This window comes from Neodiprion fabricii, chromosome 2 (genome assembly GCF_021155785.1).
Source record: "Neodiprion fabricii isolate iyNeoFabr1 chromosome 2, iyNeoFabr1.1, whole genome shotgun sequence".
NCBI lineage: Eukaryota > Metazoa > Arthropoda > Insecta > Hymenoptera > Diprionidae > Neodiprion > Neodiprion fabricii.
The window spans coordinates 15,014,156-15,028,091 of record NC_060240.1 but is presented as its reverse complement, the minus strand read 5'-3'; the positions used below and the strand labels follow the sequence as shown (position 1 = coordinate 15,028,091).

At 37.9% G+C, this 13,936-nt stretch overlaps 1 protein-coding gene across 1 annotated transcript; it reads left to right on the top strand.

Annotated features, from left to right (window-relative positions):
* Window positions 1-10,696, top strand: LOC124177045 (citron Rho-interacting kinase-like). Its single transcript, XM_046559093.1, has 12 exons — window positions 1-373; window positions 604-848; window positions 923-1,369; window positions 1,435-1,567; window positions 1,635-2,155; window positions 3,989-5,452; window positions 5,999-6,433; window positions 7,525-7,874; window positions 8,721-8,881; window positions 9,439-9,651; window positions 9,731-9,986; window positions 10,045-10,696. Exons 1-12 carry the CDS (start codon window positions 349-351, stop codon window positions 10,157-10,159), a joined length of 4,365 nt encoding a protein of 1,454 aa, XP_046415049.1. The 5' UTR covers window positions 1-348; the 3' UTR covers window positions 10,160-10,696.
* The last annotated feature ends 3,240 nt before the right edge of the window (window positions 10,697-13,936 follow it).

The window sequence follows — 13,936 nt, the reverse complement described above, 5'->3', positions numbered from 1 at the left end:
AGAACGAACAGATCTGAAGTTGAGTAGCTAGTCGAGTGACCGTTACAAGGGTTTTAGGGACGCTTCTTGAACATATCATCTGTAACCGAGAGTGACGAGATGGTGTTCAGGGGAATTAATTAGCCGTCGTTACACGAACGTGGAGACAAACTTCGCCCAGGCGGTCGGCGATCGGCGATGCCGGAATACGGGAAAACGCTATTCGTCTGCCTCTGACATGTTTGTCACTAACCCAAGCGTGCAAGACACTTTGACTTGACGCGGCGTCAGGTTTCTGAAGCTGAAAAAGCTGCTTCCAACAAAGAAAGAGACAAACTGGAACGCGAACTGTCTAAAGCACGGTCAGAAATGGCTGGAATAAAGAGAACGTTGGGTAATTATATTAATGATTTACTTTTTGTTCCCTGGAAAATTCTGATTTTCAATCCTTGCAATCTTTCTCTAACCAATGTAATTCTTGCACTATTTTTACAATTCCTATTTGTATTCAATTTGGAATCTGCTTACTACAATTATCTATTTAATATCATTACTGTTATGACCTTGCAATGTGTAAAAAATTTAGTAACTGAATATTACTTAATTACTTTGAAAACGATTTAGATTTAGAACGCCAAGAAAGGCGTGATTTAGAGACAAGGGCACTGGATTTAATAAGAGGCGCAAAACGAAAGTGGGAAGCTGCCGAAAAAGATAAAGTGGACCAACTGAATAAACACATAGAAACACAGACATTGAGAATCACTGAATTGTGTAGATGCAATAATGAGTTGACTTCGCGACTGCAAAGAGCAGAGTGCGAATTGGACACTGCTAATGCTGAGCTAGAAAAGTTGCGAGCCTTTCAGGTAAGTCATTTTGCTTTCTCGAAGTAAATTACCTTGCTGAGTATATTACATTACTAATATTTAACAACAAATAGGTGCAGTACAAAGAATCTTTGGCAAAAACGAGGGAGTTGAACCGTCAAAGCGTGGCAGGGGTTGAAACTAAACTAGAAGAAATGGCGTCTCGTGCTCACAACCAATTGGCTGACATAAGAGCAAAGCTGGAACTAGAAACTGCTAAAAACGCAGAGTTAGAAAACCAGCTGAGACATGAACAAGATTCAAACCACTGTCGCCAGTCAAGGCTCAACGTTGCTTTGGAATTATGCCAGAGTGAGCTGAAAGATTATCAAGAACAACTCCGAAGTGTTCAAGCTAGTATACCAGCAAGAGATGCAGAAATTGAAGCTCTGAGAAACCAGCTTAATGAAAGAACCAAACAGTTGGACGGTGTCGCTGCCAATGATCAGAAAGCCGCAACTTTGCAAGCGCAGTTGGATCGGTTGAAATTGGATAATGAACAACTGAAGCAACAACTTGTGGTGAGTCGAAATAATTGTATTATTGGATTATTTGTATGCAATAATGGCTCTTCGTCTTTGTTCAGATTGCAAAATCAGATTTAAGCGATACTGTGGTGAATTTGGAACAGAGCGAATCACTGGCAATGGATTTGGAACGTGTTTCACAAGACAAAGCTGCCTTGCAGCGAAGACTTCAAGACACTCTCGAAAAAGAAGGTAACTGAGTTTCAGTGATTTACAAAACTGTATATAATCTGATTGGTTTCGTCTACTTTTTTCACAGAGGAATACCTACAGAAAGTAGGGAATCTCGAAGAGATTTTGCGTCGTTTTGAGCACAGTGTTACAAAGCTAGAAGCTGAGAATATCAGTCTCAAGCAATCCGACTACCAGAAATCGGGAATGAGTGGAATATCCATGAAGGAAGCGGTGCAAAAAATTTCCTTTTTGGAACAACAGCTGCAACGGGTTGAACAGCAATTACAAACGGCCAGAGAAAACACAGCTGCTGAACGTCAAGCGGCGAGACAAGCTCAATCGAATCTCTGGAAAAAGGAGAAAGAATTATCCGATGCAAACTTGGACAAACGAATCGCCTCTCGAGAAGCGAAAACGGCTGAAGAAAAAGTCAAAGTTTTGACTGATGAGAAGCAAAAGATTACTGACAAATTGAATTCGAGAATCGCGGATGAGGAATCGAGATGCAAAAAGATTTTGAAAGAACTTGAAAGTGCCAAACAGTCACTCGAAGAAGCCACTAAAGAATCTTCCAGAAATAAACTACAAGCAGACTCAGCACAGCGGGTCAGATTCCAATATTTTTCTTCACGTAAAAATTCATGCTACTTCTACTCTATGACACAGCGTATCTGGGCATCTTGAGAGAAACATGTTTATCAAACTGTTTGAAATTAGGGTTCTTTATTTCTGCTGGAACAAGGTCTGAATACTAGTTTTTGCTGTACAAATAAAGCTTTCTAAATATAGTATTTTTAGCTCATGTCCAAGAGATATCTCATATCTTGTGACTGTTTCTCATTTCAGTAACATGTAAAAAACTATACTTATTCCAATTTTTTCGCAAAAGTTTCCAAAATGATCGCAATTCTGGATATAAGGCTGATTTTGGCCCATTGTTAAAAATGGCGGACTGCTACAAACCTTTCAAGATCCACAAAAACAAATATGTTATTTATATATTAAAATTGTACTACACGATGATTTTGTGAAATCTCGCGAAGAAATAGGAATGAGTACGCTTTTATACATCTTGCTGAAATTGGAAGGAGTCATATGAAATGAGGCACGTCCTAGACTTTGCCCAATGTTCCTATAGCTCTGGAGGATTTTTAATTGGAAAAAAAATTCAATGCTTAGAGCTCTTTTCAGCAATAAAAATATTGTCCTACTTTAAAACAGTTCAATGTTTAGACGATACCGATTTCAGTGTGATCGTGTAATTTGTGGTTTTTAAGGTCGCAAAATTCAAGTGCCGATTCTAATATGGTGGATGATACTTGAAAAAATAATTAATATCGACTAAAATCGATATCTTTTAACTTACGAGGTCACTGATTTCAATGCAAAAAACTTCGATGTTTTTATGTTTATAACGATTTGCTATAATGAACACAGGGTTTTGAATGTTCAATGTTTGATTTCATTTCCGACCTCAAACACCAAAAGATGCAAACTATTTTCAATATCAAATATTTTTCAAATTTCTCTTCTTTACTTTGAATTTCGAAAATCGAATTCAACATTGAGATTCAGCATCAAAACTTTAATACTAAGATCACCCAATAAACATGGACTCTTTTTCTTACAGAAACGGGCAGTAAAAAAATTTTGTTTTTGCCAAATCGTCAATGCATTGATTTTGTTACATTTATGATTTAATTTAAAGTAATTTGGAACTTTATATACCAGGGTGGCCACCCGTCTGGAAAACTGGGAAAACCGGGAAATGTCAGGGAATTTTGTATGTCAGGGAAATGTCAGGGAATTTTTTGGTTGGTCAGGGACTTTTTATAGAACTCACGGATTTCAAAAGCTTTGTCCATAAAATTGAGATGCTATCACCGCATCGTCACAATTTTCCTTCTCTTCTTATTGACGATTACCAGCTTAGTTGTTGATTGTCACATGAATTCAGTAGTACGAGCAGACATCGGTTTGATTTATCTATGGCCGTCACTGCGTGTGAAGACGCAAGTTCACCGACGCCTAATAGTCTAGAAAAAACGAAGCCTCAGGTTTTTGGCAATAACTCAAAAAGTAAAAGCGCTAGCGAAAATTTTAAAAAAGATTCTTAAAGAGGAGGACATTTCCAATAAAAAAGTACAAGCACCCGGAATTCTATCTTCAGTATTAGTAATTTTTATGTTACGCTGAACATAGGGCTCTGCATAACTGTTACGGCATAGACGCGCCGCGTTTAGACATTACACTGCATAAAATAATTGTTTTGCTGTATTAAATATCAATTTAAAAATTTAAAAGCGATTTCTGCACAAATTGTGCATCAAAATGTTAGGGAAAAATAATGATTTTAGTCAGGGAAAACCGGGAAATGTCAGGGAATTCTGTGAGCGGAATTGAGTGGCCACCCTGTATACATCATTAATTTTTTTACAGGCATTGACGCAAGCTAATAAGCAAATAGAAGAGCTGCAAAATTCGAGCTCAACGCTGCGCCGAGAGCTCGACGCGACGCGTAAGCAAATGAGAGGGAATCAAGATCGTGTAGACAGTCTGAACAGTGAAAATAAGCGGCTCATACTTAGCTTGACAAAACTAAACGAAGAGAAAGCGCAGCTGGAGTCCGAATTGGAAAAGCTGAAGCACGAGGCGAACAGCTATCAAGTGAATATAGATCTTCTGAAGGAAACATGCACAGTGCTGGAGGAACAGTTGACAGATTACGAAAGACTGACCAGCGACCACGAGACTCGTGAAAACATGCTGATACAGGATAAAATGAAGCTACAGAAGGATCTGGAAAGCGCAGAGTTGAAGGTGCGTGAAGCCCACGCAGCGCAAGACAGGGAAAAGACGCTCAGAGTTGTCGCGGAGCGCGCGGTCGAGAGATTGGAGTCCGAAACGAGCGACATTGAGGATAAGAGAAATGGATTGGCCGCGCAGCGAGATCAGTACAAGAAGCTCGCGCAGGACTTAAGCAATCAGGTCGCGGAATTGGTAAGCAAATGCGGAGCGCTGGAATGCGACCTGTCCAAGACAAAACGTTCATTTGAACTGAGTAAGGGAGAGGCGATGAAGGTCAAGGAAGAGAGCACGGAGCACTTGACCCGGCTGCATCAACTGAAGGAGGCGAATTTAGGGTTGATGACCGATCTTCAGGAGAGCATCGACCAAGGCCAAGAATTGAGGTCCAGAATCACAGAGCTGGAAGGTGTGCTGGAAGAGATGCGGCAATTCTACCAGGAAAGAGAGGTCAAAGCGGAAGGAACCAGACAGCAGCAGACGAAGCTGATCGACTACCTGCAGCTGAAGCTCGAGGAGTCCAACAAGAAGAAGAAGACCGTGTGCGACAAGATTTTTGGTTCGCAACAGAAGGAAAACATGCCACCCAGTGGAACAGGAATGCCCGTCGGCTATCGTGAGCTGGAAAATCAGCTCGCCAAAGAACGGGCGAAGGTCAAAACCTTAACTGATCAGTTGCTGGCCCTGAGAGCTGCGCAAGCTACCGCTCCTTTACCGGCCAGTCCACCGTCCCCAGAGACTAAAAAGGTGCTTCAACAACTGGCTGAATCGCCCGGTGACACGTTGGCCAGGAAGCCATCCCTGCAAAGGATGAGACACAATATTCCGCACAGATTTGACGTGAAGTTATCAATGCGCACTGGAAAGTGCGGCGCCTGTTTCGATTCCATTCAGTTTGGAAAGAACGCTGCTATCTGCAACGAGTGCCAGATTATGGCCCACCCAAAATGCTCCCTGCTGGTTCCTGCCACCTGCGGTCTTCCCGGTGGATTTGCAAGGCACTTTAGCCAGACCTGGAAGGCCAGTGAAGAGAGCCTTTCTAGTATTGGTGACAGTGTTCAAACTCTCGCGATCGACCAGCCGGACAACACCGAATTGGTAAAAATTCATTCTTTAATCGCGTTTCTTGTAAATACATGAGTACCGTGTTTTCGTACAGTTCTAACAAAAATTTTACATTATTTTTGGAAAAGCTTAACCCACTTTGATAATGTCTGATAGGGATTGTAAGAAATTCTAGACTTCGTGAAAAATACGTGCATTATTTTCAATTTGCTGTAACGAATTTATTCGAATTGGTCAGGGAAAATGATAAAATTTTTGTCTGGATTACCTGGAAAAGTTGGAGAATTTCGTGACTGAGATTTAGTGCCTACCCTGAAAAATGAGTTTGATCAGTAAGGGTAGTTGAAATATGTCCTGGAAAAATCGAATGTTTTTGTCCAAAAAACTATAAAATTTCAGGTAATTTAATATGACATTAACACTGGGAACTTTTAATTTTTTTTGAAAGAGTTTTGTACAAAAATTGATAAACTATCGGAAATTGACATTATGAGAAAGTTTCTATAAATTTCTGAAGGTTTTCAAAATTTAATTTTCTCCAGGGAATCGACTGCTCAATCCGTTATGTTTTCGTTTCAGGCAGCTGAAAACAACAGAAGCGTCTCAATGGAGGGCTGGGTCAAAGTACCTGGCCGTGCCAAGGCTTCCTGGGATAGGAAATACCTCCGACTAGAAGGAACAAGCTTGTGCACTTACGAGCATGAACCGAGTTCCGGAATGGTGCCCATAAATCGGCTAGAGTTGAGCGAGAAAGAGGGTGTGACAATATCAGAATCAGTAAGCCAAGCGGAGGTTTCAGGCACTGCCAGGTCTGATCTGCCGTTCATACTCCGAGTAGAGGCTGGACCTTCGACGACTTGTTGGCCGTCCTCAGGGTTGGACATCATGGCTTTAAGTCAGGCCGATAAAAAAGCCTGGCTCAATGCACTGCGAACTGTAGCCAGTCAAATTAAAGTCAATACAGTATCACCCAATCATCGATATCAGACCGTTCTAAAACTAGACAAACAACAAGTAAATGGAATCAGTTATTTATAATTTCAACCTTTCGACTCACAAATATTTTTGGATAAATGGCAGAGCAAAACAAGTTCATGGTGGTCAAGGAAGTTTATCAATTAGGAAAAGTCGAGAAATTATATCATTCCACCGAAGAATAGTTATTTTTGTGCCAAGTGCGCATAAAATATGTCAAAAATCCTATTTTCTGTGCTACTTGCTATCAAAAACGAGAATATTATGTAGCTTTGATAAGTAATAGTGCTTATAAAAAATACAAAGTAGTCGAGTTGTTGACGGAGGTAGCACAGTAAATATATTTTTTCCTTGTTTTTTCTTTCAATTATTTAAAAGCTTCTGCCTCAATGGAAATTCTTCCTATATTATTGCACTCTGCAAATAATGGTGATGGGATTTTGCGTAGAAAAAGTTATTTGCACGGTACCTTCAGAGAATTTCGTTTCTAAATTTATGCAGAGCTGGTTAGCATTTATCTGCAAAACAATTCATTTGGGGAGAAAAATGTAATCTCATGGGATTGTAGATAATTTTGTGGAAAAATTCAGCGTATTGTGTTGAAATTCGGACAATTACATAAAAATTTGTGAATAAAATCAAAAATTGTGAGATTCCGAAATTAGTCGAATTGGTATGAAAAAATTCGCAGCAAAATTTCACACTTTTTATGTATCATCTCTCAAGTTTCTCAATTCCTTGAAAAACTGCAGAAATTTTAAACATCAGGGATAAATTATAATTTAACCAGGAAAAGTTGGGGAAAGATGATCGAAATTTTTCGTTTATTTTTAGTGACCACCGTGAATTTAAAAAATATCGACTTTGTGGTTAAAATAATGTTTTGTTTTCTTTTGTTACGAAGATCTCTAAAAGTGTGTAACCACAGTTTCTTTCTAATTTCCCACTTAAAAACAGCATTTTCAAGATAATTTATAACCTGTCAGCACTTAAAGCAACACATCTTAAATCAGCTGTTGCACAGAATTCCGTTCGGGAACGTGTGGTTAAATTGATTCAAAAAACTCTGTGTACAAAGTTTCGCAACTACGAGACCAAGATCGTTTCTGAAGTGGCTCGTTTATTTTCAGCTCGATCTGAATTGCATTGTAGAGTTGGGCCAGGAGGGCGTACTCCTATTGGGTGCTGAAGAAGGTCTTTTTTCATACCGTACATCGCAGTCAAAATTAACAAGAATTCAGGGCGTTGTGAGAGTACACCAATTATCTTTGCACCCTCATCTGGGACTGGCGATAATGATAGCTGGTGAAGACAGACAACTTGTTTTTTGCGATCTCCGGCAATTGAAGAGTAATGCTCTGGCAGCAGAATGCTCGAGACCAGCGATTAGGATTACACCAATTCTTACCACCTGCGAAAGTTGCCATTTGTATCAGTTACAGGGGAACTTACTTTGCGCCGCAACCGCCTCGAATGTTATGTAAGTAACTTACAAGGAACGCAATTAGGCTTCTGGATCATGGATTGTGCTATTGTATGGAGCTCAAAGTATGAAGCTTTTAGCCTAAAGTTTTATCGAATGGGCCTTCCTTCGCTCAATTTGCAATAGATTAGGGTATCGGAAGTTCGTATAAGTTACTTCACTGTCGTTCAGTAATAATATATTCTTTTGCACTCGAACTTAGGAGATCCTATTACTGAAATTTTATCAGAGGACGACAAAAATTAATGTTCAACGCCCCGTAGAACCTAGAAAGCAGTGCAATTGCGTACGTTTTCATTGATTACTCATAGACGACGCAAACGAAGCGTTTCGAAATCAATTGTTTCTTAAAAAATGCTATTCTTTTTAAATAATTATTTTCCGTCAAAAACGTAATACTTCGACAGGTCTTCTGTAGGAGCTCATATTTATAAGATTAATTTTTCCGTTTCATTTTGAGTAAACGGCACGAATGAAAATTTCAAAAACATTTTTCTCTACCTAGTGAACCACCTTAAAGCAAAAAAATATACCACAGCTTTCGTTTGTTACAACATTTTATTCAGCAAACTGTGAGTATAATCAATTGTAACTCGAATGAAGAGAACCCTGTTAGATAAATATACATTTACTGATTGAAATTTTGTAACGATAGCTTGTCATGCGAAAGTTGATCATGAAACTATACATCACAAGCTCCGTGTTTCAAGTCGAGTAAACGCTCCTAGAAGTTTCAGAAGAATACATGATTCAGAGGTCTGATACTCCCCTGTTAGAATCAATTGTCGTATGATAATGATGTCCACCGAAAATCCGAAAATTTATTGTTCCTAATGTATTCAGATTACTCAAATGGACTACCCAAGAAGATGGAGGGGAGTTTATTACTGTTCGAGAATTGGCGACGACAGAGCCGTGTAGCTGTGCTCTCTTCACGCGAAACCTTTTGATTGTTGGGTGTAACAAATTCTTCCAAATTGATCTTGACGATTACAATATCGAAGGTATGCAAGTTCATATAATTTCGTTTTTTGATTTAGTCACATCACCCATTTAGTTAATTGGGTAAGAGGTACAATTGTTGACACTCCTATACTTATTGAGAGGATAAAATAGCTGAATACCAGAGGTTGCGCAATAGAATGGGTTGATTTCAACAAAAAATATTTGATACATTCTCGGGTCAAAGTGAAGAAACTCACATTTCGGGTCTTATTAGAAAACATTGAAAACTTGATTGTAATATCTTTTTGTCTCCAAGAAATGCCTATCCAATGAAACGCCAAGACATGGTTCAATTATTGTTACATATTGACCAAGCCATATTTTGGCCCAAAAGTGTGTACGAATTTTTGTGAAGAAATACGCCAAGTAGCCTGTCCAACACTAATCTGTCCGTTTATCGCGCGACTTCTTTTTGCGGGACAAGCGAACTTGTATGTGAAAAGATGCATATGGAGTTATGTCAATAGCTGTGACAGTGACTCATCCTTAGGGTATCAATGACCATACCTCTCGTTTTCCACCCTTCCTTCAGTACTTTTCAACGTTTACTTTACAGAATTCCCCGATCAAGACGACAGCTCTGTACGGGCCGCCCTACAAGGAGCAGCGAGACTCGGTAGTTTTCCGGTTGCCGTTCTGAACGTCTCGTGCAGCTCGCAGTCCGTTGAACTTCTTTTGTGTTACAATGAGTTCGGTGTTTTCGTAGATGAAGTTGGACGAAAAACCCGTACTTATGACCCGACGTGGAGCCACTTGCCGTTTGGCTTTGGTAAGCGGCTGATGATAAAGAACGGAGAGTATTTGTCAGCGGGTTTTTTTTTTTAACTGTTTTCACCCTTTTGTTTCAGCATACAGAAAACCTTACTTATTCATTGTGCACTTCTCCTCTGTGGAGGTTATCAAGCTCACAGCAGAGTCGTATAGGTCGGTTACCAAACCGTCTGATCGAACCTTGCTAGAGTTCAATAATCCGCGATATCTCGGGCCGGCGGGAGGCCGAGGCATTTACGTCGCCTCGATGAATTCTGCGTTGGATATTTTGAAAATAGAGGGAGCTACGGCTTTACCAAAACGGAATGATAGCCTCACCAGCATGGACACGCTGTAAGTTCACTGTTAATATCAACATTTTTCAACCATGTAACAAGCTTCTGTATTACAGCCAACAAGACGAAGAGAGCAGTTCGGACTTCAGTTTCACTTCTAGTCTAATGGAAGCGCTCGACTGTCAGGGTAAAAGAGTGCATTTCACCCACCAATCGAACCACCAGTTTTGATTAGCAGCCTCAAAGTCCGAGCGTTAACTTGATCGTTCTAAATTTTAATTATGCATCATAGTTTTAGTTGCTTCGAATTGCCGATTTTTTAGCGTCAGATGAAACGGTAATTGAAAATAGCGACGAAACGTTCTGTGCGCCGTTAATTGTAGGAATCCTAGGCCCAAAACTGCGTTCATAGTGAAAACCCACCCACAGTTATCCACCATTTTTAATGATTGTTTAATAAGTTGGATTTGATATTTAATTTATATAATTTGTTTTTCATTTCTCCTATAAGTAACAACTATTTAGTACAAAATATGTCAGTCTACACGGTTTGCAGACTTGTAATAAATACCTAACTCGGAAGCTAGTAATTCTATAATTTAAGGTAATGAATATAATAAATAAGTAATGTCTTTACTAAGATTACAATATAATGCCAATAATATATTTTTTACTTCTGTATTAGTACTGAAAAAACTTGTAATTTTTCTAAATCATCCAACGAGGACGTGTTCAGTTGAATAAATAAAGATTTGTATTATCCAAGCAGACCTGAATTCTGTTCAATATCAAATCCCAAACGTAACAATTTTTCCGTTTCAACGCTTCCCGTGATCTCGAAATCCAACAAAGAAAAAGTCCGTCTGTGAACCATTGTCTTCACATGACATGGATTTAGTATTAGTAATTTAAGACGCCGAATTATTCTCTTGCATTTTCTATCCTTACATCCTAGTCTAACGGTAACATGGAGGTTGATGAAACGTTGGACACGTGTTTGTGGCTGAATATAGCATACTCGACTTGTTTCTCTCTTTTTGTAATACTACTTGAACGCATGAAGTTTTAATATATGATCGTGAAATGCAAAGCAATGCCATTTCCTGTCACCTCTGACACTTGTCCAGCTACCGCTTCGATCCATATCCATTAGGAACATCGTTCAATTGTACGTCAGAGTCGAATTTCTTCATCGAGTTATATTGGTTACGCTTTGAGCCTTGATTCAGAGTTCAATACCCTCTAAAGGTGGTCTTAGTAGTACTTTTAATCGGTTCTTTCATCGAAAATTCTAATTAAAGAATCATTCTTTTCGCTCAATAGGATGTAGAGTTGAGCAAATAGTTTTTAATTTGGAATATACGGATCACTTTTTTAACCCCGTATCATTTTCATACCTTTTTAGTTTCCCGATTTGGCTTAAGATTTTCTATACGAGGAAAAGGATACAAACGCGCCTGAACGGTCCTCGAGATCATTCCATCATTTTTGGCACGCAATTTAAATTTTGGAAAATAAAATTTGTGGGTCTAGTAAGTCTAATATTAGAGCGATAAAAGACGCAGGTTCGAGGGAAAACACTGTTTATTCAGGTGTAGTAGGCTCGGCAATTCATTGATGCCTGAGGTTTCTTTTAGATCGGACAACGTGACTGACAATCTTACCTACCTATGTCACACATCACACGGGTATAAGTATATTTCTATTGTCGTGTTTGCCTCACGGTCCATAAAAATTGTCGAAACACAGATTCGCTGAAAGCGACACGCCACGCTTACCGCAGTGGGTTTGTATTAAATTTTTTTTCTCGCGAAATTTTGAAGACCAAAACATGTTTTCGGACACGTTTCCGAGTAAAAAATCCTCTGCTTTTCAATCCAAATATCGCCAAATTCCAAAGATGTAATCAAAGCATAAAATATAATTGTTTTTTGCCGTCGTTCCCAAAATGATTTTCCAAAATAAATATTTCCATTCGATTTCCCATAGTTTTTTTTTACATGGAGATCAATTTTAAAAAAAGGTGCTTTCGATTCGGTTGATCCATCTCAAATCTTTTGTAAATCGTGCACGGTGCAAACGATAAAAAATGTATAATTAAATGTATGAATGATAGGTTATTGTAATGGAATATGAATAATGGAATCAAAACTGTAATTCCCGCTCATACAATGCTTCGATGTATCGTTTTGATTTCATTATTCATATTCTATTATATTATATTACCGAAAAAGTGAAACACTGCCAACTCTACTCTGAATCAACAGAATTATAAATTATATGATTCGAAAAACACTTTCTGTGAGCGTGAATAAGTCAAACCAATGAGAAAGATTTTTGTAACAACAAATTTCATTACCTGAATCAACCATTGAACTCTTAACTCAACACAACATAATTCAGACAAGTTCAATTTATTTTGATACAACATTTTCATATTTTTAAAACAAAACGATTGACGTACGTCGAATCAAATTTTTAGTCATTTCAGTCACACATTCGCTTGATACAAAATTCACAGTATTGCAAGGAACTTGTGTTACGTTATCTTGAATAAATTGATAGTCAGTATGATCATTCAAAGGGTTGTTTCAATTCTATCTTAAGTTGTCAAAAATATTTTGTCCGACAAAAGTATTTTGTTGGATTAAGTAAGTATTACGGTCGCCGCGACGCATTAAACTATAGCTTTTAGTTAAGAAACAAATATCACTTCACTCAAATAATCCTTTCTCGTTTCTCGTGCATGATCGTTTTGCTTAGGAGTGAACTACTCGATTTGTTTCCGAATTTTTATTCATATGAATTAAACATAATTTATTTGCTGCAACTGTAATATACAGTTGGAAAAATAAAAACGAAAAAATTCATGACTGTATTTGAAATACGTACCTGAATGTTCAGTCTTGTACGCTCTGAACGTGATTCCGTAGTCTAATGTAATCGAATAAATTTCTTTACGTAGATTGAATTCGATGTCATGAAAGGTCAATTCAATATAATTTACGATCAAACATTAGTGGTAAACATGATAATCGTTTCTTGGTCTGTGTTTATTTCATGTAACAACTGAAATGTATCAAGCCGAATGTAGTACGAGGAACTATGAATGTAATTTTAGTAAACACATCTCTGTAATTAGAATTTTTGGGGGGCAGAGGGATAATATCTACGTCAATTCAACTGTACATGAAAGTATTAGATGAGCGAGAATTACAGTTTCGATTTTATTATTCATATAACATCACAACAACCTGTCGCTTACAGATTTAACGCATTTTCTATCGTATGAACCGTGTACTGAGTTTTACCAAATTTTTCATGGCAATTCAGCGAACCAAGAGCACCTTCTTTTTAAAATCGATTTTCATGTAAAAGACTCCGGGGAATCGAATCGGAGTATTTATTTTTAAATAAATTTCCGGGAACGACCCTCAGCGAATTTTTTTCGAAAAAACGTATTTTTTCATGCATTAATAACATTTTTGGAATTTGGGAGCATTTCTATTGAAGAGCTGGCGATTTCTTACTTGGAAATGTATGTTTGAAAATTTTTTTTTCACCATATTTGGTCATAAAAAAAAAAAAAAAATAATAATCAGACCCATAATCAATTCAATTCAAAGGTCAAATCAATTTTTTTCGTTGTTCTGATAATAGACAGAAATTATTTTTATTGATCAAATTTCATCTTTTCGCAATATTCCGTTACCTCTTCCGTACAAGCTTGTATACGTACACATTTTTTTAATTTTATTTTTTTTTTTAATTTTATTGATCATGCAGTAAACTTTTTCAAACTTCGGGGAATAACGACCGAGCATAAAATTTACAGCCTGTACAATTTCAACCAATTGCTCATGACTTCGGCTTTGGTAGCCAACTTCCTTAAAGTATTCCAAAGTCATTATATGTACAGAAATCAATATTACAATTTGACCTGCAAGTCCGGTTCAGTTACACGAATATTTGCTGTATATGTTGCCCACTTGAACTATGGAAAAAATA

Bases quoted from the DNA above. Each gene is read 5' to 3' on its own strand.
- LOC124177045 (XM_046559093.1), top strand. From the start codon at position 349: ATGGCTGGAATAAAGAGAACGTTGG. The intron at 5,453-5,998 runs GTAAAAATTCAT...TTTTCGTTTCAG, and splicing joins AGCCGGACAACACCGAATTG to GCAGCTGAAAACAACAGAAG. The intron at 7,875-8,720 runs GTAAGTAACTTA...TAATGTATTCAG, and splicing joins GCAACCGCCTCGAATGTTAT to ATTACTCAAATGGACTACCC.